Below are 27,209 nucleotides of genomic sequence, written 5' to 3' on the forward strand. Positions count from 1 at the left end.
AGTTCTTCTTACACATGTGTGGTTTTAGAGAAGAAGATTTTTGAAAATAGGTCAATTTTGGGCAGTTTTTGCCCCGCCCTTAACGCCCCAAGAGTGCAGGAATCCTGAAATTTACAATTTATGTTCCCCTTGTTCCAAACAAGCTTCATACTAAATTTGAAAAGATTTGGAGTGATAGTTATCCAGTGATTTTTCTACATTTTTAACAAGGGTCCTGTGGCTTTCGAATTGGGAAAAATTGTCCACATTTCAGTCAAATTGGGAAAAATCAATTTTATCGTAAATAAGTTTTAAAATCATATCAAACATTATAATATCTTTATTTTACACATCTAATTTTCTTTAATCTTCTAAATTTTTCAACTATTCTATCCAAATCATCATTCCCATAACTCATTGTTAAGTCTTATGTATATAATTCACCTCAAATGTTTATTTTTTTTCAAATACGTTTTCCTTTCATAATTCTATTATTGGGGAAAATGCAAGCTAAATTGGGAAAAAATTGGCAATTTTTAGGAGGGAAAAGGGCCGAAATTCGGACCCAAAATAGGCCTTAAAAAATCACTGTTATCAAGAATAAGTTAAAAATTTCTATTGTTCACACATTTATCAACTGACCATTTTGGCCCCACCCTGATACCAAAACCCCTACCTCTGGAATCATCAAATTTACAATTTTAGTAAAGGACTATCTGCTATTTCTAAATATCCACTTAGTTTTAATTTAGTATCTATAGCACTAAAGAAGATGGTACATGTACGAGGGCTGTTCGATATGTAATGTGTATTGTATCACAGTGTGATAACGCTTTGCACGATTTCGTGGATGATGATACTCTTGCATAGCTCTATTCAATACCTTTCCAACAGTATAACCATGAGCCTTCACCTCCACATAGTTTTAAACTTAATATAGTCATTTCAATAGAGCCAGTCATTGTCCACTGTTGTAACAAGAGGCCCATGGGCCACATCGCTCACCTGAGTCACCTTCGCTCATATTTAAAGATTTTTCCTATATATTTGCATGTAAAACTTTGATCCCTATTGTGACCCCAACCATGATTTTTTCAAAATTGAATCTGGACTAAGTCAGGAAGCTTTCATGTGAATGTAAACTTTTCTGGCCCAGTGATTTTTCAGAAGATTTTTAATGATTTTCCCTATATATTTGTATGTAAAAATTTATCCCCTATTGTCACCTCATCTTACACCTGGGGGCCATGATTTTAACAAACTTGAATCTGCACTATGTCTGGAAGCTTTCATGTGAATTTCAACTTTCCTGGTCCAGTAATTTTGAGAAGAAGATTTTTAAGATTTTCCCTATATATTTGTATGTAAAACTTTGATCCCCCCTTGTGGCCCCATCCTACCCCGGCAGCCATGATTTGAACAAGCTTAAATCTGCACTATGTCAGGAAGCTTTCATTTAAATTTCAGTTCTTCTGGCCCAGTGGTTCTTGAAAAGAAGATTTTTAAATAACCCCACCGTATTTTTGCATTTTTGTAATTATCTCCCCTTTGAAGGGGGCATGGCCCTTCATTTGAACAAACTTGAAAGCCCTTCACCCAAGGATGCTTTGGCCAAGTTTGGTTATAATTGGCTTAGTGGTTCTGGAGAAGAAATCGAGAATTTAAAAAGTTTACAGACAGACGGACAGACAGACGACAGACAACAGGCGATCAGAAAAGCTCACTTGAGCTTTTAGCTCAGGTGTGCTAAAATAGTCATTGAAAAAAAAATCTAAAAACCAATTAATTGAAATAAAATTTTCATAATCGAGCACTTAGAATTTGCCAACAATCGACTGATTTTCGATTATAATCAATGATTAGAACACCAATTGTTAAATAATCTAAAGGAATACTGTAAAGTTTTCAGTCTTATTCTAAGCCTGGCATTGTTTCTACATCTAGCAGGTTAGGAACATTTTCCCTACAGCGAGATATTCTCGCAAAAACACGATTATCCTTCTCTAGTGAGAATAAATATATCCCGTACAACCAAGAAAACACCCGTAGAGTACATCATTTCATGTTTCACGTGGAAAGAAGAAAAAGTGCCAAAATGTCTGATACTTCTGCAAATATATTAATCAAAACAAAACCAATCACAATGTTCATTGGGTTTCAGACTGCTTCCCTCTTACGCAGCAACTTTGATTTGCAATTTCTTGACTGTGTTGTCAATTTTATAGAGACAATTCGCGTCATGTTGAGTGTATGTCACACTTATTCAGCATTGCACGGAATTTGCCATTATTTTCAATAAAGACGCTAAAACACCTGTTTATGGTAATGTTTACTTTCTCGCTAAAGAGAAATAAACACGTTTTAAAGAGATCTCGCTATAGGGGAAGTGCTTCCAACCTGTATAGATCAAAATTTACAGCACCTGTTGGGGCACTATCCACTATTCTCAGATCAAATGCTCCAGCACATCTGTAATTGGCTGCCGTTCCATTGTCCCAAACAACAACAACTTCCTCTGGAGACTCGAAATTCCTCACAGTCCCAACATGTCCCTCTCCCCCGTCTTGTTTTCCCCATTTCCAGTCTGGACCTCTTACAACACGAGCACCCACACCTTCTACCATATTTACACGAGCTACACGATTAGTCGTGCTAATGTTTGGGTCTATATTTTCAGCATTCATTGTCACTTATATCATCTCAAACGGAAGAATTTTATAGGTACATCTTACGATGTAAACATTTTCACCGTCTGTCAAATGGCCGATACGAAATCTCGCGAGATATATGCAAGCGGTAAATGTAGTACGGCTGAAACTCGGAAGTCCCTGATAGCGATTTTTTTTTCGTGATTTCTCTCTTGCATGTAATAACAAACAATTTGCAGTGGCTACTACTTGTAGGTATATAAACGATATGAACTTTTTTTTGGAAAATTCTTTTAAAGCACTGAACCTGAATTTTCACCTGCCGAAAAACACCAATTTAATTAAAATTTGCCGGAAAAGGGTGGGTGTAAATGTAGTCCGGGACATATGTCGAGCGGTGTCCGATATCAAATTGATGTTCGCAGATTTATCGTTATCAGTCTGATTAAAATCAAACCTCTCACTTCGCTCGATACGTTGGTTTTTCTTCTTTAAATAAAACACAATGCCAATTACAGATGTTTAAAGAAATAGCATTGCCAAATAGTGTTTAGACAGTGACCCATTTAAAGGCCGGCAATTGGGTATAAAAGCAGCCAATCGGTGAAAATGGTGGAATATATGAATTTTCTGGTCACATTCAGGTTGCAGCACTTATTTTGCAAAAATAAAGATTAAGCTGTTGTACTGAAATTTTAAAATGGGTATACTTGTTCCCTTCATAACTGTTCATATATTGGCCATATCTATTTTAGATATAAATTCTCATGAAGTTTTAATTTTGGCCTAAAAAATCTGAAGCAGGGCTAAATTTGTATTTCAAACTAGAGATTGGCAGTTTGTGGGTGTGATTATCTTTTGTTATTGTTTACACCGGATGTTGACTCACATATTGCACGAGCATGCTTGTCTAGTTCTAGATAAGGGGGGTTGCACCAAAGGAAACATGTAATCAAATCACTGTATAACGTGGGAAAAGCCTGGAGATCCCCTTAGTTAATTCAATTCATGCCATGATACATGTATATCATATTATGTAATGGAGTGTAGATGTGACACGATAGCTGAGGATGTCTGCCGATATTTAGTAAATTTATACATGCACATGCCCTGTTCCCGGCTCTAGGCCACATGGAGGCTCCTCGTCAACTCAAGGGCATAATTTTGAATAAAAATTTTAACTCCGAAAGTAAAGAAACTATACCCTTTAAAGTAAATAATGCAACCCAAAAAGTGTGCATTTACAATAATTTGTCATTTCATTAATTAAGAAAGAAAAGGGAAATTGTGATAATACGCAGTCTTTAATAGGTCCTACTAAACAGAGTACCCTAGAGTACTTTAGAGTACGCTGGTAAAATTTCATGTTTAATGCAATTTAACCACTGTTCGTAGATGTTCTTACATTAGTTTAATCTAATGAATATATGTCTGGAATATAATTGTGAGCGCATTACATATAAATTTCCATGATTACGTCTTTAATTTATTTTATAAGTATGAAATTTTTCTATTGTCAACAGTAAATTCCTTGAAAATAAATCATTGGTATTTGGATTTAAATAAAAATGAAATGATTACTCTGGATTAGAAAATTCATTTTTAAACTTATGCAAGAAACCTTGCTCGAACATTTTCTCCTTTTAAATTTACATTTTCAACTGTTTTCTCCTATATGACACTATTGCGACCAATACGTATTCATCACTGTATAAATTCACTACGGGGACAACAGGGGCTGTGCGTATGAACATTTGTTAAAAGCAGAATACAGATACTGTTTTTACTAAGGCAATACACATCTAGAAATCGCTCTCGCTTTAAAATACTACAGAAGTCTACGAATAGATGAAATCAACATCACAAAATGTATTTGTGATTTATTTGTATTCCAAGCAGCGGACTTTCATCAATAATTGATAAAAGCATTTCTTTAAAATAATGTATTACCAATGTATGTCTAAAATTTCGTCTGCTACAACAGTCAACTTCACTCTGGTCATCGGTGGTGCGGAATGTACTGCTCGACGATGACATTACGTGTAGCTTTAGCAATCAAAGTACTGAAAGTACTGATGGGATTGAGAAATATTCCAAAATGAAAAAAAAAAAAAATAGAGAAGTACACTCAAAAGTCATCAACTTTTACATAAACGTATGTTGTGCCTCTATAACAATCAACACGCAATTATTTATGTGTACATACATATAGAATCTGACACTGGTAAGTCACACCTTGTCTGGATTGTATTTCACTATTTCAACATATCATATACTTTTAGAATTGCGTATTCTTGTCAAAATAACCATTTTCATAACTCCTAAAAGGAATACAAAAGTAAAAGTTGGGCAAACACCAGTCCTATACATATTAGGAGCCTAGGAGGAGTAAGCATCCCCTGTTGACCGCTAACACCCGCCGTGAGCCTTATATCTTGATCAATTAAACGCACAGGTGCTTGTGTACAGGAAATCAGGTCCCATTTCCCCTCTTTGTATTTTTGAATGACATTTCGGGTGTATTTTTGATAAAATATTAAACTTTGGTGCTTTAATTTAAATGGAATACGTAAATCTCGCATAGAAACTGTTTTGTTTTTTTAAGTGTCGTATCACCTATCATAAGATCTGAATAAGGTGTGCAATTCAGCCGGCGACTTTTTGAAAAAATATGCACTTCGCTGAGAAATCCTATTAAAAACAACTACCAACTGAAAAGAACGGTCAATCTAAATCTACTAATGATTCTCGGATTAAATGCATCGCTAATTGGGGCGCAATAATTTCTTCACGCCGTTCAATTGCATCGTTTTAACCTTACAAACTTCAACGAACGGAAGATGTGATGCTGATATATTTCTGTCGCGACCCACTGTTTTTAAAACGAAAAAAAAAAAACGAGACGAGGTTTCCAAATACCATTAGCTGCACAAAAATCAGTTTACGCTACTAGCATTGCCGATCGTTTAGTTTCCCGATTGTGGACGCGTATGTACATGTATCTTTTGAATTTGAAAGGTCATGCAACTGTTGTAGAATACGCAATTAAAAGACACCGACTTTTTTCTAGGCCCACGCTATTTAAAGTGTGGACTTTCCGTCCGCGGGGCCCGTGTTTTTATGTTGTTTTTTTTTTTTTTTTTTTTACCTGTACTGTATATTAAGATCAGTAATATTCAGCTCCGTGTAGGAATTCTTGAATTGTGTGAAATATCGCTGTTCACATTAGATTGTATTTCTAGTGATAGTTTGGTCATTTTTCAATTTACATACTCAAGTGACGGACAGTAGAAAAGTTAATTTTACAGAAATTATGCATTTAAATGTGTAATACGTAAAGGGTTTATAACCAACTATTTGCTGCTAGCGCTGAACATTACAACTGTTTGTAAAGAAGTGCTAAGGTCCACACCACTTTGAGTCGAGTGACTGCATAGAGGAGTTGATAAAATCAACTCCCAAAAAGGTAATTCACAGGATTTATGGCCGATAAGTCGATCGTCAGAGTGCCTCCGTGCCACAGCAGCCATGCCATGATGAGGTGATGACGGTTTCCAATTTTATGTCGGGCATCGAAGCGAGGCGTCATTGAAAACCTATTACAGAAATTCATCGAGTCAACAGAAGAGTCCAGTGAACTCATGTTTGTCAACAATTACAAATCCAAATCAAAACCGTCCCTTAGCTTCGTGCACTTCCACATCCTCTGCGATGTCAATCAGTTTGTTCCGGAGATTCATCTGAGCTGCGTCCTCTGTCCCGTCTTTAATTGATTTGCCTACACCTGACGACTGCCGCCCTGTTCTTCGCGTTCCTCTACCTCAGTCTTCTGTTAACTTCGTAATGTCCACAGAATATCTTTCAAAGTCGGTCTTCAACAACTGCGTCTTCAACTTTCAAAAGTGAAAGCGCATCATAACTGTAAGTGTAACGTTACGCAACCCCCCCCCCCCCTTCCCCCTTTAAATCATAATTTTTTTCTTCCAAAATTAAACGTACGGAAGAATTTTCCATTATATACTCTGTATATGTATTTGTTGACATACTTGCTTTAAAACAGTTTTTAATTTGATTTACGGGTTGGTGCGTGATCAAATTTTCCATAAAGCCCTTCGTACTATTGAAACGAATTTGGTATTATCTCTGTGTGATAAATGTATTCCTATATACTCCTTTATTCGAGCTAAAGTTGTGAATCCGGAAGTGGATTGAAAATTACCGATACATTGACCAATCAAATAGCTAGATTTTAGCCAATCATAATGCTCAGTCACTATCCAATCAGCTTCAAGCTGTAGGGTATAAATACTGCGAAACACAGTCAGTCTACACACATCTGGACCAAAAAGAACATCGATTAAAAGAGAAAGCTTAACAACGGTAAGGTATAGACGTGGCTGAATAAGTCTTTCTTATACAAAGTCAGTAATAATATAACTTTAAGTTTATTAAATACTGTACATAGGAATGAGACATTGCTCTCCTTTACCCTTACTTCCGCTACATTATTCTCATTAATACAGACTGAGTCAAATTGAGCAAAGACGAACATTGAGCAATATTGAGTAATTGAAGTGAGTAATTTTGAGTTGATCAAATTTTGCTATAATTGTACGTTATTTCATTGTTCTTTGTGAAATAGCTAATCATTTGAACTGATCATTGTCTCAAATCCTTTTACTGCCAATCACTGTTCAATATCTCGGAATAAAGCCGAGAGGACCCACATCGCTAATCAATATTTTGAGCAAGTAGCTCAGTCTAAATTGAGAAAACACAGTTGCACGCTACACTTTGATCACGTGACCAACCCGTATTTATATCCCGATAAATGTTTTAAAATGATACCTTATTTCTTAAGTAATCTGCATTTCATTATATATAGAAAACCTTACAAAAGTTATAAGGTTATTCAGAGAGTTTTTGTGTTCTTCGCTGATTCTAGTACAATGATTTTTCATGTAATATAAAACTTCAAGAGGGAGCTAATTTTCTCACAAATACGTGTATGCTGAACAATTCTGCATTCATACAAATGATATTTTATGTCTTCATCTACATAGCAAGCTTCATATTATGATGGAGACACATTTTTGTTACATTTACTTACATATACATTATTTTTCAAAGTACATGTACCATTAAGTAGTTTATAATTAAATTTTGATATTCAATATTGGCAAGAATAAAAGCGACTTTCATAAAAATGTAAGAATGACACTTTTACAGAACAATTTTCAAAGCTTTATTAACTATTATTATTTTTATGGAAAAATATAAGTGCATAACCTTGTCATCTATTCATTATCATGTGGAAAAATCTTTATGATTTCGAGTATGACGTTTTGATTATTGCGATGTGGTGCAAATTTCTTATTCATATCATGTCGTTGTTTATTCCGTGTGAAAAATTGCATGTATTACTATGTGCAATTGTATTAGAATAAATATTTATTTTCCCTGGGTTGGGGGTTGCCATCATGATGCAAATGATGTACAACCCGAGACAGATCGTCGTAGTAAAGTAGCAGAAGACGGTTTAGTATCGGGTATCTTGTAATTTGTACAACCAAAGACAGGCCACTTTACATGAATGCAGTTTATATGTCAGTGCCAGGCTCCATGTCATAGTTGTGTATTATATTTTCTTATACTGTACGTGTGGAAGAGTGGAAAGTCTTCATAAGGTCCCATGTAATATTGCAATACATGTATCATTTCATAATCATGTTTATTGAAGTATACATAAAAATAAACAATTTTATTATATATTTGTTATATAGTTCAGGATTTCTGCATCCCTGACATGAACACAGGCACGTGCCCTTTATCACACACTCTGTATCAGCATCCTATATGTTTACCCTTTATTTCACCCCTTATCGTACGTTTCTGGAACACCTCTGTAGTTTTCATTCGGAGTACCTCAGAATTTTTCCGCTTGGAAGCAGACGATATAAAATTTTGTAAACAAATGGAGAAAGACAGAAATGGGAGAGAGAACGTAGGAATCGTTAGCGAGGAGAATTTGAGGAATTGATAGAGTTGGTTTAAATGTAACGATAATAGTTAGCAAATACCAGTAATAATATTAAACTATAAAGAATTGATACAATTTATTTTTAAAAATTGCTATCTTATAATTAATGTCATATAGATCTAGATACCGGTATCGTCGACTGACCAATTTCGGTGACCTTAGTGATAAACCGCGATTTTCTCATTAATCACTTGGATTAAATAAATAAACAATACGCCTACCTTTAAAGTAATTAAATTCCTTTACTTTCACCCAAAAATTCCAAATCCATTGGTACGTTACAGGCCCGTAGGAAGCAATTTCACTTTGGGGGGGGGGGGGGGACCACACCAAAGTAATTTACGACAAAAAGTGATATCGACAAAACCATTAGTAGAAAGATAACTGCATAAATATGTGCAAGCATTGAGGTGTTCGTCATGTACATAAATCTAATTATGCACATAGAATCTAATTAGTTTCCCAGAAAACCCCTCAACTTTAATTTTAAGTTCTGTTTGGGGGTGTTTTCTTTGGAGGGGGGGGGGGTGTTAAGGATTTTTAAAAATCTTTTTTTGTTTTTGTTTATATCTTTATCATTTTGTTATCAATCATTTCTGAGTCATAAGGTATTTAGTACTCGGTAAACTTTCCAAAAATCGCCAGTCTGTGTTCACTTTCACTTACGAACTCCTCAACTATTTTTTCTGAATTCAGTTCATCAGTCTCATTTTTATGAACATGCAATAAAAGCAAATTGTTTGTTCGTATTTGGCTCATTGTTGATCTCAGTGATGTTTTCAATCTTTTCAAGGCGCTGAATGAGCGCTCACTGGTAGCGTTCGTTGCAGGAAGTACCAAAATTAGTTTGAGAATTTTGAGGATCTCGGCAAACAGACTTTTTTCACTTGAATGTCTGAAAAATTCAACCACACTTGGTATATTTGGCGTAAAGTCTTTTGGCAAAACAGTCTTTAACATTATAAGCTGGCAGTGAAGATCCTTTGGCTTCAAATCTGTATCATATAGGGTCGTGACAAAATTGAATTCTTCTTCAAACGTTTGACCTGTGTAAGCCTTAATTACGAGGTTTTCAAGATTAACATAAGCTTTGTAACCTGGTTGGTCAAATCTAGATTTTATGCCAGCTAAAAGCAGATCTAATGCCTCGTAGAAATATTTCCTATACACATCTGCTCACGATGAAAAAGTATGTGCTGCTGTCCCATCATGAAGTTTACGAGGAATTTTGCGTTTTCTAGGAAGAACAGGATCATCGATGTTCATCTGTTTTGCCTTTTCAACAACTTCCTCGTAAAACTGAGTGAAGATTGTTTCATCTCGGAGACTTTGCAAAGCACTCATTGTCGTTGATGCCATTTTTTGACCATCACTCGTCGAAAGATTTGGAGCCTGCAGAGCCCTTGCCAAATTATCACTATAACGTAAAAGTTTTTCACTCAGTAAACACCCAAAGAAGAAATCAAACCTGCACATATAAGCAGCCACTCTCCTAATTATGTTTCTCATTTCTACCTCACGCACGTATTGGAGGTTTCATCCCAAACATTTCTTAGAATTTCATAGTTTGACAAAATGCTCAAAAATGTGTCGGCTTTTATTGTCCATCTTGTGGGACACAAAACTCTTATTCCCGCTGACGTTTTCTCTAGATTTGGGGCATTTTTTAATGTATTGAAAATCATCTCCCTTCTTGGAGATTCTTTAATCAACTTTGTTATATTCTTTGCAATGTCCAGGGTGTCTCTAAGCAACCTACATCCCTTAATAAAATCACTGCAAGCTAGGTTAAGAGCATGACCATAAGTGTATGTAAAGGGCTCTGGGTTCAAGTGCATGAATTTGTGTTTCAACACCTGTCTTTGAACCAGCCATAGAAGCAGCCATGTCATAACACTGGCCTCGTACTTTGTTGATAGGCAGCTCGAACCTCAAAAGGGCATCTTTAATTGCTAGGATTATTGAATTAGCCCCAATGTCAGAAAGACAGTACATCCCTAATAAATCTTCATGAGCGGTAAAATTTTGATCAACCCATCGAATGCATAAAACAAGTTGCTCTTTGTTGGGAATATCTCATGTTTCGTCTGCCACTATTGAAAAGAATTCAGACGATTTGATGAACGCAACAATTTGTCGCAAAACCTGCAACCCCATCACCTGCAAAATTTCATTTTGTATATCTGAAGCAACATACTTCTTTGTCTTGCGTTGTAGCCATTCCTGAAGCTGGGGATCGCGTTTAGCCTCTAGCATGAGAAGTTGATTAAAGTTCGAGTTTTTCTCGTCTTTGTCACCCCGAAGAGCAATTCCTTGTTGAGCAAGAAACTTCAAAATGTTTGTGATTTTAAGCAAATTCTCTCTGTTAGACTTCTTCTCGACTTCGTGCGTCTTTGAAAGACATTCTCCAACATCTTTAACCTCCTCCTTTATCGTAAACTCCCTTTCCATTGCCTCTTTATGGCAATCACTTTTCTCGTGTGCGGCGAATTTTGTGGTTGCTTTTTTCCAGTTTTTAAAACCACTTGATATGAAAGCTTTTTCTTTCTTGTGACAACTGAGAGTCTTCTTCTGAAATGATTTTATGTAAGGAAAACAGAATACAATATCTTTGATTTCTACATAATGTAACCAAGACCACCGATCAAACCAGGAGGCATTGAAAGATCTCATCTTTTTACCAAACTTTTTTGCTGGAAAGAAAATATTCCGTGGCTGATTTGGGGTACTACCGATCACTGGTGTATGCCATTTTTCATGTACAACCTGGGCCTTTTGAACTGGTATTTCTGAGATATCAGAAGAAGAAGAATCAATAAAGGAAGCAACCTTAACATGTTTGTCTGTTTCTTTGTTTGCAGTTTCCCCCAATTTACCTGTTTCAATAGACTCCTCATTTGTGTTAGACTCCAAGAGTGGGGAAGGACTATCTTGTGATTGTTTTGGTTCAAATGAGCGATGAGGTTCAGAATCCTCAAAGGATAACCTCGAACGCTTTGAAAGAGGTTCCTCATGCTTGTGAATACAGGCAACAAAATGATTAGGTGTCCAACCATTTATTTTTGTAGCAATTGTTTGAGTGCACATGATGTGGATAGCATCCTGGTATTCTTTAGCATCAGCACGGTCAAGAGGAACAATAGGTAAGCTGATTATGATCTTGTCTGTTTACACCAGGGTTTTGCACCTCGGGGAAAATCGACATGATTGGTTTCTGCAAAACGTTAGAAGCTACGAACATATGTAAAAGGCTTGAATAGTAACCGTTCTGGGTTGTTTTTATTGTTTCCTTTTGTAACGAAGCAATCAAATCACCAGTAATTAAACACTCTTCTGACAGGGAACTTTCAAAGACATATTGAAGTGAACTTTTGTTTGTGGACATGGTCACAAAAGTGTTTTCATTCGTGTAGCGCTTCAGGTTTGAAACAAGTTCAAACACAATTCGTACCCTCATTTCCTTAAAATTGTCCTCATGTCCAAACACAAAAAAGAGAGAGTTCTGAATAAACAATTCCCATCACCATATATCTGAATCGGGATAAGCTCAGAAGGAGCATCATTTGGATAAAGGTCTGAGGAAACAGCATCTTTTCGAATATTCGAAGTTGGGATATTAGGTATGCGTGTTGGAAGAGGATATTTCTTAAAAAATTGCTCTTTGAGTCTAACAAGAAAACGTAGTGCTCCCCATCCCTTTTTTCCTGCATTCCTTGCTTCTTCGTGCACTTTTTCGAAAAATGCCTTTCTTTCGTCCGTCTGGGCATACATTGTGAACTATAATAAAAGTTAAAACTGTGCGGAAGGTTGATCTTACACTGATACGATAGTGTCTACTCTTGGACCAAGAATGAAACAGGTCTTGACAGCCTGAGACTTTACAAGCTTTGAAAAAGTTGTTACACGTCATGACCTACGTCACATTGGGGGTGTTACGTCACTGATAAATAGTACTTCACACATTGTCGGGTTTACCTTTACCATAAAAACTGTGATGATAAAAAAGTCAACAATTCATCATATTAGCTTTACAAAAAGATTTTAGATATATACAAACGTTGAACTGGTATTAGGGCAGTTGGGCATAGCCATTTTTGTATCAAGACAAAGTTTCTATGAACAAGCTATCTAATGAATTATTAGACCTTGAAAGTTAGTCAAGGTCACACAAATTAGATACCTTTTGATCAGTCGTCCCTTGCGAGATTTTTTCACTCGTATGAGTCGTCAACAAATACCGGTAAAGGACTTTAAACGACACTAGTGCCGGGCACTTGGCAAAGGAACAGTCACTACATATCATAGGTTTGACGCCAGATGCGGAGCTGGGAACGAGAACCGAACCATTACCTCATGATTACGACCTTTTGGATGATGCCCTAAGAAATGTTAAGGCATTAAGTGCTTTTCATAATTTTTTTTTATTTAAGCTGAAGGACAGTCACACTGACTGACTCTGAGTCTCATTGAATTAAATGAACTTTCTGCTTAAAAATAATTATACATTACACTATATGTGAATTTTACTATATGATTTTTTTTTTGAAAAATATTGGGGGGGGGGGGGGGGGGGGGTGAGGTTCCTACGGCCATGCGTTAATTGAATATATTTTCGTAACAAAAAACATGTCACTTTGTGTTCCTAAAACGGTGACGTCACCTATTTCGGTGACCATTGTTAATATATAGGCTTGCCAAGAGTTTGTTACTGTGAAAACGTATATACAGGAGGAATGTGCAACTAAACGTCAATTAATAAAATAACATAGTGTAAATTTCTAGATTTTTGATATATTACTCGCTTCTCACTGTACCGTGCGTCCCATTGTATCGTGTTATTTTTATTTTCGTCGTTTACGCAAGTGCAACGCTGCCTTAGTGGCAGATTAATTTTGGAATCGAAACATGAAATCACGTTGTTTAGTCCGACAATATATTTTAAATGAAAGTTTATGCTATTGGTAAGTTTCAGTACAATAAGTTCAAATAATGCAGAATTTGAATTTTTCTAAAGATAGAGGAATAAAGCATTTAGAATAATATATGTAATAATTTGTTAATTCCAAGTCCAGTCCTTCTGAATGGTTTTCAAAATATCGTCTGGTTATTTTTGTTGTCTAGATTATGTGATTAGCGCCAATGGCTAACTATATGGAAAGCCAGAAAGGTAAAAATGATTATAGATATTTTCATGAAAATTTGACTTTGACTTGGCTTTATTTCTACTAAAAAGTCATATAAGATAAATCGTTTAGGTACAAGTTAGACATTTCAAACATATTTATCATTCTTTTTATTCATATTGAGCAATTTCAATGTCTGAATGTAAAGAAATGTAGGAAAACACTATCTTTGTGCTTAAAAATCATTCATTTATTATTATTCATTCACAGCATAAATATTAAGCAAGACATCAATCATACATGCTAAATTTTCCATGCAGTATGTATATATTTTTTAACAACGGGTCAAATGTAAGAATAAAACCAAGTGTCTTGTAAGATTTTAACAAATATTGAATTATGTCACTTTTTGAGCTCTATAGATTGATTTGCTGACGTAGCACGATACAATGGAACTCTTCAATTTCAACTAACACGATGCAAATCAAAGTTGCACATCGTATTTTTCACACCTTAAAAGAAAAAAATCTGTTTTTACTGTGTCGGTTGAGGAAAAGACTAATTTCTTAGGAAAAGACGTACTTTTTTAACATTACAAATTTAACGCAAAATGTTGGTGTTTTATTAACAAGCACGATACAGTGAGACACCGGGCTACTTTATATTAATTTGAAGGTTTGCTTGGAAAAGTAATAAGTAAATAGGCTTATTTTTGGGGTGCTCGTGTTGATTTTTTGCATACTCTCCTTCTAGTGGTTCATTTTCGGAAGAAGAAAAATGAAGAACGTGTTTTGTGTATGTTTGCAAACACTAGTACGGCGAAATTGAGTACGAAATCAACACCCGGAAACGACAACGCGCACACGTAAACAAAAGGTCACCGATTCTGGTCAGTCACCGAAATAGGGCAGTCGACGATACATGTATTCATTAAATCTTAAAGGGAATTAAGGCAACCCCAATTTTTTTTTACATGATATATATGTTAGGATTAATTATATGACAAAGATTTGTCATACTGTTCTGTTGATACACGGCCTAGATAAGCCTCTGACAGTACTAATTTTAAAACGTTAAAATTGAACTCTTTTGTATTCAAGACCACAAAAATCAATAATTTTGACATCACACGGTCTATTCCGGATTTGATGAGATTCTATAAGATCATCAAAGATGTACATGTAGTAGATTTTAAGAATACATTGTAAATAGGTTGATGCCTTCTTGTCAAGCAGTTAAATGCACTAATTCGAAGAGGAGATGTGGAAAAAAAAGTATCCCCCCCCCCGAAATTCCTGACCCAACAAAGTTATTTGAAAAGAAAATACTATGTAAACTGTGGATCCATCATTTGCGTAATGACAAGTTGAGGTTTGAGACATACATATGTATGAAGAAACGAGTACCATCTCATGATCTGCCTGGTCTGCGACTGGACTGGACGTCTTCTTTTCTTAAATTCTTCTTGCGAAAGAACGGGCTCAAATCTATATGATTCCAAACTTACATGTAACTGTCCGTGACTTGTCATGTTTACAATGCTGCTGATGAAATGAACCGGAACGGACGGTGTGACGTAATAAATTAAACTTTAATGGCCGATCTCTTAGTGGCGGGTAATTTGAAAGATAAGATAGATTAATATTGATTTAATTGTTAAGCAAGGATTTTTGTTGTTAAAGACTGTCATTTACGATATCAGTATTAAAGTAATACTTTATTCATAAAGGCAACAATGTGGTTAGGGTTGCCTTTCCCTACACAGCCCCCCCCCCCCCTAAAATTTTCAAATTTAAGGTAAATACACGTGTATTTTATTATACTGGTAGAGGGCCAATCTCTAAACCCGACAAAAAGCGTGAAACAATTACAGGAATCGAAAGAGGGATGAGATAGACCGGGAATTCACACATTTCAGAGAAATTATTGCCACCCAAAATAAAATTATTTTTTAAAAAATGGGGGGGGGGGGTAGTAATATCCATACTTCAGGTGATATTACATATAAATAAAGTCTTAAAAATTATTGTGAAATTTATATTACTTTCGACTACTTAAAAATTATGTAAACATTATGTATTGATGTTCAATGGACCGTTGCCAATTATTGTAATTGTGTTTATGCCAATAAATATTTCTATTTGTAATCGTCTTTCTGATGAGATGATTATGATAAAATTTGTCGTTTCTTTTCGGTATTACATAGGACTATTTTAAATTACACGGCGTGTACATTGATACCCTGCATCAAAGTAATAATTATGTCCCCCCCTTCTTAGAAGGGGACATATTGTTTTAGTGTGAATTCTTCTTCTCATACAAAGTTTGTCCGAACCACAACTTTTTTGTCTTTTGACATAGGCCTTTGATATTTGGTATGTGAGTAAGCCATGATAAGACGGTGTGTCACGTGTCATTTTGATTACATTTGACCTTGACCTTTTATGTAAAGGTCAAATAATAGAATTTTTGGTCTAGGTCTTTGATGTTTGGTATGTAGATATACCACGATAAGACAGAGTGTCGTGTGCCATTTTTGATGACCTTTGTCCTTGACCTTTTTTGTAAAGGTCAATTGATAGAATTTTTGGGGCATTTTTGCTGTCCGGATCATAACTTTTTTGTTTTTTAACATTGTGTGATGTTTGTAATACACACAAGTCGACATAACTGTTCCACATTTAATACTGCTGAATAATTTGATTGGTTACACAATACTGCGCATGTGTGCTAAGCCAAATGTATTTATACAAATGAATGCGGATTCCCCAACTATGAATAGATTACGCGTACAGATAAAAGTGTAAACATAATATGACACATAGGCCTAGCTTTGATATTTGGTATGTGGGTATACCATGATAAGACAGTGTCATGTGCCACTCTGCTCGGCCTCGTGCGTATATGTATACAATAATGAATATGTTGGGTGACACTGCACTTAAAGGGAACGTAGGGTCAAAAATCAAATTTTGATATGTGAAAACTGGTACCATGCAGACAACAAAATCTAGCATAGAAAAAATAATTGCTGCTGATAACAAGATTTAATCTGTCATTTACACTGAAAACTGAGCTGAATGGGAGAATCTCTTATCATGGCGGCTGATGACGTGTATGTGGGAATTCATTACAACTGCTGTGCCTAGCACTAAATGGGTTACAGAGTATCTATAATCTAAATGTCGGAGTTCAAGCGAAATTTTGCACTGTGGTCAAAGGAAAAGGAATACATGTATTTACCTTTTAGCATCCCTGATCTCCCACCAAAACTATGAACATTGTGCAATAATTGGATACATAAATGGAAATGAATCTTTTGTTTTTGAACGGCATTTTGAGAAAGAGTCTTTTAAAGAGGATATCAGGGTAAGTACCAGTTATATTTGCTTTTTACTCAGTAAATACTAATAATTCTTAATGTGTATAACCAGAGTTTATTTACAACAAACTTTTACTTATATAATAATTTTCTAATTTAATCTATCCTTATCCAGTGAACATTTTGTACAGGCTAAATATGAAGGGATGGGTAAACACTGCTTTTTAAATATTCAAAGTTAAATTAATATCTATTTAAGTTAAGATATTGGGATACACACCAAACCCTATTAAAAAGAAGATGCAGTAATTAAAATATTTGATGGCAGCAAGCCTAAGAAATAAGAGAAAATAGCTCAAAAAGATGAGGAAAAGCAGGATACATGTAATACTTTCAAAAATCACAAGTAAACAAATGAAGTATAGTATATATGAAGTATAGTATATATGAAGTAAGTATATATAATTAATTAGTCATTATTTTTCAGCTAATCCATTTTCTTTTGGAAACCAATGAAAACTCATATGCAGAACCTATTGACCAACCTGGACTATCAGCATCTAAGGAAACAGGTAATTTGATGCACTTCTCTATTAAATGATTAACAAAGTTTTACAACCAAGGTCATTTTAATTCCCCCTGTGCAGTTAATCTTTCAAGTCTTGACATTTACGTGGCAATTACTGCAGGGGTGTAGTGATAATCAACTGATTTGTGCTGTATACAGATTCACATTGTAAGATTCTCTTGTAAACAGATGTACTAATAAATCAGAAAGAGAGAAAACTACTATGAAAAATAAACTCTTTGTTGTGTGAAATACATGTACATGCACTTTCATGAAAATTCATTACTAAAGTTATAAATTAATGGTTTGATTTCATTTTTATATTTTCAGCTCAATGAAGACATGAATAGTGACAAAAATATCCCACTCTCAATCCATATTGAAGAATAAATCAACTTTGTGCAACATACACAGATAGAATTGCCCAGTCATTGTCCATCATATGTGCTAAGGAATGTTCAAGTGAAGAATGAAGAAGTGAAGATAATGAACAATCCTGTATATAGAATACAAAATTAAAAGTTTAAGAATTAAGAGTGTCGTTTTCATCAATTTATCCCAATGCACTAGTGTTTTCATTTGAATCTGCTAATAATTCCTCTTCATTATAATCAGGCTCATATTGATATCCTTTGCAGTCAGACATGATCAGATGCTTTCACTGAGAGGCAATTGCCCGGTATACGCCATAAACAGATGGGATTGTGGGAAATATCTTAAAGAGCGATAACTTTATCTTGCAAAATGGCAGCCTCCAGCAGATGATGTGTAGCTATATTTAATAGCCGATTTCTACACAACAGATTACAATCAAATGGAAATAACCAGTGGACTTAATTACTAAATATTTAGTATTTGAAATGTGAAAATATTTTTTTATACCCTACGTTCCCTTTAATATTTATTTAAATTACCTTAAATATCTACAACTCAGTTTGATTCAGTTCTGTCTATGTTTAATAATAAAACTCAGACTTTCGGTTGATTGCATGATCAGCAACCTCATTTAAAAAACGTACTAGATTTACCGCTTTTTGGTAGCTGTCCGGGACTTTCGGCTTTCGACCGTACTATATTTACCGAGATATTTTCGAGACTTCTCGGAGGGGTTTAATCATCGGAATATCTCTAGCATCATTCTAGTCGAGGATATGGCGACAGCGAGCATGAAACAACAGAAAAAGAGATCCAGAAGAAGAATAGCCGCTGTAAACTTTTTATCAAATATATCACTAGATGGCACCTATAGGGATACAAAATACGCTTTATTCAACCCTAAACATCAACGATTGAAAGATAATATTGTGGAAGAAGTGGAAAATCATGTGAATGAATCATTTGCAGAAGACCTTTGCGATGATGAAAATGAATCAAGTTTAAAAGGAACTCGAAAAGTATCCGCTTTTTCAGCGGTTGAAATCAGTTTGCCAGAAAATAAATCCGTCCAGAAAAACGAGAATGGGAATATGTTACAGCGAAAACTCTCTAAAGGAAAACGGGGAAGGTAATTTATAAAATAAGCACTAAGCAGGTCGATGGGATTAAGATGGAGGTACGAGGTCACAGGACCAGGTCAGTGCAGTTGTTGTTCGAGAATTTTCATTCGTGTCACAAGGTATTGGTTAAGTACCACAAATTTAAACCTATGCAAGTATGTTAAAGCACTCCGGATGGCAGCAGTGAGGGTTTTTCAACATGGCATCACTGAGCGCTGCGACATGGGACCTTCGTTTTTAAGATCATGTCTGAGAGACCCTCTAAATGTTGAGCAATTGGCGAAGGTGCCATCGCTAATCTCAGCGAGATTAGTCGAGGCTGGATATTTGGACTGATGCCTCTTCCGAATCTCAGACCAGTGTCACACAAAGTGATTCGATCGAGAAATCTTGCCTGAACTTTGGCCGCTTGTTGCGATCAAAATGGGTTAAATTGAATTTCTTGTCTGCTTTAATTTTTCGCCTTAGACATCCTATTAACTCCCTATCACAATTCAACATGCATTTCTTAGTTCTTACCTTTACCGCAGAGTTGTCGAAATTTTGAAATCACTGTCAGACATTTGGTCTGACAGAGTTAACGGTTTTGTCAGATTGGATAAAGTTTTGTCAGACCAGATACATGTACCTTGTATTGCATAAAAAGAACAAAGAAAAAGGAACTGCACCAAAATGCCTTTTATTGATCTAATATATGGCAAGAAATCAGAGCAGTTTCCCCGGGTGGCAATTTTGTAACCAGGTTAGTTACACTAGAAAACAGGCTTACAAGGTTAAATGCAGGGTTTCAGGGGTTACGAGAGTTACAGACCTTTCTATCAACACCCACTTATCTATAAATGCAGGGTTATGAGGGTTACAGACCTTTCTCTCATATTGAAACAATGGTCTGTAATCCTGCATTTAAAGATAAGTGGGTGTTGTGAGAAAGGTCTGTAGCCCTGCATTAAAAGATAAATGGGTGTTGATAGAAAGATCTGTAACCCTCGTAACCCCTGTAACCCTGCATTTAACCTGGTAACAAAATTGTCACCCGGGGAAACTGCTCTAATTTCTTGACATATCTATTGTTTTAACAGCTATGCATCTCCAACTCATATCCAGCCAAACACAGTCAGTTATCCAACCATCTTGGAACTCATGAACACCACGGAAGAAAACTAAATAGGCTGTTTCTGCTGCCTAATTTCATTCATGTACTGAGTATTTGGCAAATAGATATTGTTTACATTGAACCTGGTCGAATGGTCAAAGCATGAACATTACAAAATATGTGTATATGTAGCTGTGCTCGCTCAAATGGTAGCACTGTCAACACATTATATTTGTGTAGATTTTGCTAGTGATACATTTAACTAATACTCAGGTAACTGATAAGGCCTGTGGGTTGCTTGTTATGTCACCTCCGGTCGTCAAGGAAGTAAAATGCCTGCATGATTATAATGTTGAGCCCTATACCAAAACCGTGGATTTCATGACCCTATGGTTCAGTATGGGGCTAGATTGGTCATATGCATTCTTTATTGAAAGTGTTACAGAAAATCTTTACTGCTGGACATGATCCAGTCTTCACGAAAAACTTTGTAAAGCACAGGCCCTTCGGGCCCCCCAGTATAATAATTGTGCAAGCCCGAACAATATTTTACAGGCCCCAAATTTTTTTTTCTAATTTGACCACATGTCATTTGCTGATTCTACACTATAGATACATGCATGTTCTACTGTAGGAAAATACAGGTCAAGATGATCATAGTTAGAGAACAACTGACATTAAAAGGATTGTCTTATTTTATTTTTCAACATATTAATCTCGCAGATACATCAGCAGCTCATGTTCAACTTTGTTTCGTATACACCGCGTACAAAACATTTTGTTTTCTCCAGAATCAAATGTTTGCCAAGGCCTACCCTCGGTCCAATGGGGCATGAATTTTCGCTCTTTTCTCCTCGTACGACAGTTTTTTTGGTTTTTTTTTTATCGGATGGTTGTGATTATGAAATACGCTTGGGTGGTTTTGAATTTCCCGGACGAGCCCCCTCCCTATACTTCAAAAAAGGCAGCATGGTTGATCGTTTTTCTATGCGAAATTTGACTACTAAGTCATGACATTTAGTCTGAGTCAATCTTGCGCTTTATTTGTAATATATACAGAACATATAAGAAAACATTTACAGGCCTGCTGGACTCCTGGATTTAATATTTTAAGAAGCCCGATCCCGATTTTACTGGCCTCGGGCATCGGGCCACTGGTTAACGTCGAAGACTGGACATCAAGCAAACAAATTGTATGATTATAATGTGAAATTTATGGCCTCAGTGTGGGGCTTAATGGTTAATCATATTTTGAAAAGGCAATATATTTAGAAAATCTTTACTCCTCACTGGGCCTCAAGCAACTTACTCACCTGTAAAAGAATCCTTAATTATCAAATATGCATGAATGATGATAGTTATACCGTTATATCTATCATCTATCAATATATTGATCATCTAGTTTAAAGTATAAAAAATGGAGAAGTATGAAAAGCTCACAAGTTGCACAATGATTTCTAAACACCAAAATATATACATACTCAGGTGACTGTTAAGGTCCAACAGTCTCTTGTTTTCTTAAAAGAAGATTTCAATTTACTTACTACTTTAAAAGGTATATGAACGTGTAAAAAAGATATAGTGACTGTGAAAGTGAGCAGGTAGTGTTGTAATATGCAGGAAATATCTTTGAACCCCTAATTGTGAAATGATTATTGATGCATTCTTTGCATTATACAATTGAGATATCTAGCCATGGCCTTAGTGTGAGACTAGAATAAGAATCTCAAAGTATATGAATTTCACTGATGACTCAGGTGAGCATTGTAGCCCATTGGGCTTCTTATTGTTACTGTCTTGTATATTGGTGTGTTCTATATACCTCTTACAGTATTGCTGTCAGCATTATTGAGGAACGAGAGAGATGGAAAAGGGAATCAGGACTGGGCTCCTCTCAGAAAGACATTCCTGACAAACCAGGTGAGAGTCATCACAATATGTATAGGCTCAGGTGAGTTTTTATCTCACCTGAGCTAAAAGCTCAAGTAAGCTTTTCTGATCACCCATATTCCCGCGTCTGTCCGTATGTCTGTCCGTCTATAAACTTAACATTTTTGACTTCTTTTCAAAAACCACTGGGCCAATTTCAACCCAAGTTGGCACAAAGCATCCTTAGGTAAAGGGAATTCTAAATTGTTAAAATAAAGGGCCAGATCACCTTCCAAGGGGAGATAATCAAGAAAAGGTAAAAATAGAGTAGGGTCATTAAAAAATCTTCTCAAGAACCACTGGGCCAGAAAAGATGAAATTTATAGATAAGCTTTATTAGGTAGTGCAGATTCTAAATTGTTAGAATCATGGCCCCCGGGGGTCGGATGGGGCCACAATAGGGGATCAAAATTTTACATACAAATATATAGGAAAAATCTTCTTCTCAAGAACCACTGAGCCAGAAAAGCTGAGATTTATATGAAAGCTTCCTGATATAGTGCAGATTCTAAATTGTTAAAATCCTGGCCCCCGGGGTCGGATGGGGCCACAATAGAGGATCAAAGTTTTACATACAAATATATAGGAAAAATCTTTAAAAATCTTCTTCTCAAGAACCACTGAGCCAGAAAAGCTGATATTTACATGAAAGCTCTCTGACATAGTGCAGATTCAAGTTTGTTAAAATCATGGCCCCCGGGGGTAGGATGGGGCCACAAGGGGGATCAAAGTTTTACATACAAATATATAGAAAAAAATCTTTAAAATCTTCTTCTCAAGAACCACTAAGCCAGAAAAGCTGAGATTTATATGAAAGCTTTCTGATATAGTGCAGATTCAGGTTTGTTAAAATTATGGTCCCCGGGGGTCGGATGGGGCCACAATAGGGGATCAAAGTTTTACATACAAATATATAGGGAAAATCTTTAAAAATCTTCTTTTCAAGAACCACTGAGCCAGAAAAGCTGATATTTACATGAAAGCTTTCTGACATAATGCAGATTCTAAATTGTTAAAATCATGGCCCCTGGGGGTCGGATCGGGCCACAATAGGGGATCAAAGTTTTACATACAAATATATAGGGACATTCTTTAAAAATCTTCTTCTCAAGAACCACTGAGCCTGAAAAGCTGATATTGACATGAAAACTTCTTGATATAGTGCAAATTCAAGCTTGTTAAAATGATGGCCCTTGGGGGTCGAATGGGGCCACAATAGGGGTTCAAAGTTTTGCATACAAATATATGGAGAAAATCTTTAAAAAATCTTCTTCTCAAGAACCACTGAGCCAGAAAAGCTGATATATACACGAAAGCTTGCTAACATAGTGCAGAGTTAAGTTTCTTCAAATCATGGCCCCCTGTGGTAGGATGGGGCCACAAGGGGGGATCAAAGTTTTACATACAAATATATAGGAAAAAATCTTCTCAAGAACCATTGGGCCAAAGAAGTTCACATTTACATGAAAGCTTTCTGACATAGTGTAGATTCAAGTTTGCAAAAACCATGGCCTCCAGGGGTAGGTTGGGGCCATAATAGGGACTACGGTATTACATGCCAATATATATGGAAAGTCTTCTGATATGGACCAAGGTGAGCGATGTGGCCCATGGGCCTCTTGTTTTTATCATAATCTATAGAGGTTTTGGTGAGCTTTTCTGATCACAATTTGTCCGTTATTTGTCGTGAATGTTTCATATTTTCATCTTTTCCAGAACTACTGATCCCATTTCAATTAAACTTGGTACAAATCATCCATGGGTGAAGGGAATTCAAGTTTGTTCAAATAAAGGGCCAAAGGGTAGATAATCAAGTAAAGGCAAAAATAGTGAGGTCATTAAAAAAATTTCCCAAGAACCTCTGAGCTAGAAAACTTGAAAGACGTGCAGATTTAAGTTTGTTCAAATCACTGACTTTTCTTGTGAGTCCTTACTGATCTCTGACTCGTAGTCAATCGCAAGCATTCGTAAATCACTCGTCGGTATCCGTTAATAACTCGTCAACACTCGCACACACTCGTAAGGATCTGTGAAAGTAGGGGTAAAATTTTTGACATGTAAAAAAAAACTTCACGATTGTCCACAGATTTCATTTTCCGTAAATATCCTGTAAATAACTTGTAACAATCCGTAAGTATCGTACACTGGTCGCAAAAACACGTAAACTGCTCGTAAGAATCCGTAAAAACTCGTAAAAAGTTTATTTTTACAAATCTTTGCGGTTAGTTTACGATATGTTACGGATAGTTTACGAGTTGTTTACGGATGATTACGAATGCCTAAGTGATATTTATGATTTCATTCACGTTGGGTTACAATCGCTTTACGGATTGTTCAGAGGCATTACGAGCGTCTTACGTATATACACGATTACTTTACGAGTACATACTTAAACTTTACGATTAAGTAAAGGTATAAAAGATGCAAAATCTGACAGTTTCTTTCAGTTGTTATCAAGACATCAAAGAAGTTGCACATTAATGTCAGTTGTCGAATGATGATACAAAGCCAATTGTGAACACTTTTGAGTCAAAAATGTAAACAATTGTAACTGACTCCTAACTATTCGTAACAGCACGTTATCAACACGTTAACAGATCGTAATTTACACCGAAAAGCTAAGCTAAATTGTAAATTTTTGTAATATACTCGTAACAATCCCTAAAAAGCTTGGAAAATGTTGTAAATTATATGTGTTCACTCGGAAGAAATCGTAAATATTTGCAGTAAATGCATCGCAAGAACTTGTAATAAACCGTAAATGGCCTGTAAATACTCTTAAAACGTTCTTAAATAGCTATTCTAAGTGTCTAAATCGTAACAATCCGTGTACTTTTACGGATATGTGGAATACGTAAGGATGCGTAAGAAAAATCCGTGAATGTGAAGGTACCATTAGTCATATTGATTTGCTAGTATTTTCAGGTTGGTTGATTGTTTCTTTGTTTTACGTCCCGTCGATAATTTTTCACTCATGTTGAGACGTCACCAGTTGTAGGTGAAATATCACAAATTTAGACTTATGCTTAGCACTTATGGCAGTAGCAGTGAGAGTTCTTTAATGTGCCAATGCCTTCCATGACATGGGACCTACTCATCTTAGCATTTGGTGAATGAGCAATCATTTCTATGTTTATGTCTTAAGATTGACGCGGCTATGCCATGATTGGAGTTCAAAGTCACGACCTCCCAGTTACGAATGCTCTAAAACTGAGCTATCGCAACCAGCAGTAACTTCAGGTAGTTCAAATTTAGGTTTGTTCAATTCAGGGGCCCGGGTAATCTAATATTCCTCGGACTCTTACCCCTGCTTTTATATTTGACATGTGCGGGGGAGAGTCAGAGCGGACTCCATATTGAAAAGTGAGAATTCAGCGACACCAGCTGGTGTCACTGCTTTACCTATCTCTTACAACTTTTATTTCACGGATCTGTCTTCCAAAACGTGATCCCGTGGGGATCCAGGTTAGAATAGGTCCTCATTACCCCCTAGCAAGAGGCGACTAAATGGGGCGGTCTTTCGGATGAGACCGCAAAAACCGAGGTCCCGTGTCACAGCAGGTGTGGCATGATAAAGATCCCTCCCTGCTCAAAGGCCATAAGCACCGAGCATAGGCCTAAATTTTGCAGCCCTTCACCAGCAGTGATGACGTCTCCATATGAGTGAAATATTCTCGAGCGGGATGTTAAACAACATACAATCAATCAATCCAAAACGCGAAGATTCAGATATCGGAAGATTATTTTACAGTTAGATTATGATTAATACGATGCTATCACCGTTTAAACAATAAAATTTTGTGTGTTTAAGTGCTTATGTCATGCTCAAAGAAATTAATGGTAAGGCGGTGACCTATTTCAAGTGATGCCGGTTTATATCCAAATGCAAATGTTTCCAAGTTGTATGGATTCATGTTCTTCTCTACTATTATTACTATTATCTGGCGAATATTGTCTTGCCCAGTCTGTCTGAAACATAAACTTGCTCTTAACTTGTGAATAGTGAGTGATAGGGCTCTCATATTTCATATATACATATCCTGTGACAAGACCTTTTTATTTAGTACTTAAGTTTCTTGATGATCAGACCTTGCATTGATACCATGTTGTCTGATCTTATGACCTTGTCAAATTGAGGATACTATTCACAAACAATGATCGATTATAACAGCCTATTTTCCCTAGCAAGATTCGCAGAGATTACATGTGATCATCTCATTGTTTCACACTAAATATCAGCAACCGGTACCAATCATCATCTTTTACCAGAGCCATACCGTTGTTTACAAACAACTGGCTTTCTCCATGTATTCCAAATGCCGATGCCCTTTAGAGGCGATTTCAAGGTCACAACATAATTTTAATGGAAATTAACCATAGCGCATACTATATAAAAAAAAATTGTGGACTTTTATAATATCAAATGAAATAATTCATAAATGATCATTTGAGAAGCATTATTATCATTTTGTCATGGAGATTTACACATACGCTGCTTGACACTTGACAGCAGTAGTAAATAACAATTAAATATTATGACTTTTTCCCACGATACAAGTATGTCATGACGCATTTTTTCATTATGACATCATAAAACGCGAAGTGCACTGTTGCATGTACAGGGATGGAATTTCAAGCTTGTTGGCTTTCCATACCCATGGACATCCAAGTCTTGATTGGTGTTTCCGTGAAATTACTTTAATGACAATTCTCTTTAGATGAAAAGTTTCCAAAACAAGAAGGCAGTACGGTTTTCCATGGAAAGGATCTAAGGCAAATGAGTGCTGATTCTAGAAAATTGCTCTCAAATGAAAGGTAGTTTTTAAAAAAATGTTTGTCATGTATTTTAGCACCGTGTTTTAGCTCTGGTTGGTTTATCTTGAATATTTCCTCCTATGCATTGATTTGTTGTTGCTGTGAAATAAGCATGAAGTTATAGCTTTATATTAGATGCAAATGTGTCAACGTCACTAAAATTAACACCTTTAATTTGTATAATTATGTTTCCCAT

At 35.9% G+C, this 27,209-nt stretch overlaps 2 protein-coding genes across 7 annotated transcripts in view; one reads left to right on the forward strand and one right to left on the reverse strand.

The window, feature by feature from the left end:
* LOC125670997 (E3 ubiquitin-protein ligase MIB1-like) overlaps positions 1–2,770 on the reverse strand; it is a 140,518-nt gene extending 137,748 nt beyond the window's left edge. The window contains exon 1 of the mRNA XM_048906473.2: positions 2,402–2,770. Within this exon, the coding sequence (XP_048762430.1) occupies positions 2,402–2,663 (262 nt within the window). The 5' untranslated portion in view covers positions 2,664–2,770. The remainder of the gene's footprint in view (positions 1–2,401) is intronic.
* A 15,983-nt stretch (positions 2,771–18,753) lies between these two features.
* The window catches only part of LOC125668653 (CDK5 and ABL1 enzyme substrate 1-like), a 68,417-nt gene continuing 59,961 nt past the window's right edge, over positions 18,754–27,209 (forward strand). For 5 of the 6 annotated variants that reach the window (XR_008802467.1, XR_007367716.2, XR_007367717.2 and 2 more), the window contains exons 1-3: positions 18,798–19,184; positions 22,101–22,189; positions 26,917–27,013. Coding sequence is in view for 2 of the 6 variants with exons in the window: in XM_048902979.2 (XP_048758936.1) it covers positions 18,832–19,184; positions 22,101–22,189; positions 26,917–27,013 (539 nt within the window). In the remaining 4 variants the exon portion in view is untranslated. Of the gene's footprint in view, positions 19,185–22,100; positions 22,190–26,916; positions 27,014–27,209 lie in introns of all 6 variants that reach the window. The other variant, XM_048902978.2, reaches the window with a different exon arrangement.

The sequence above is a fragment of the Ostrea edulis genome, chromosome 4 (genome assembly GCF_947568905.1).
Source record: "Ostrea edulis chromosome 4, xbOstEdul1.1, whole genome shotgun sequence".
NCBI lineage: Eukaryota > Metazoa > Mollusca > Bivalvia > Ostreida > Ostreidae > Ostrea > Ostrea edulis.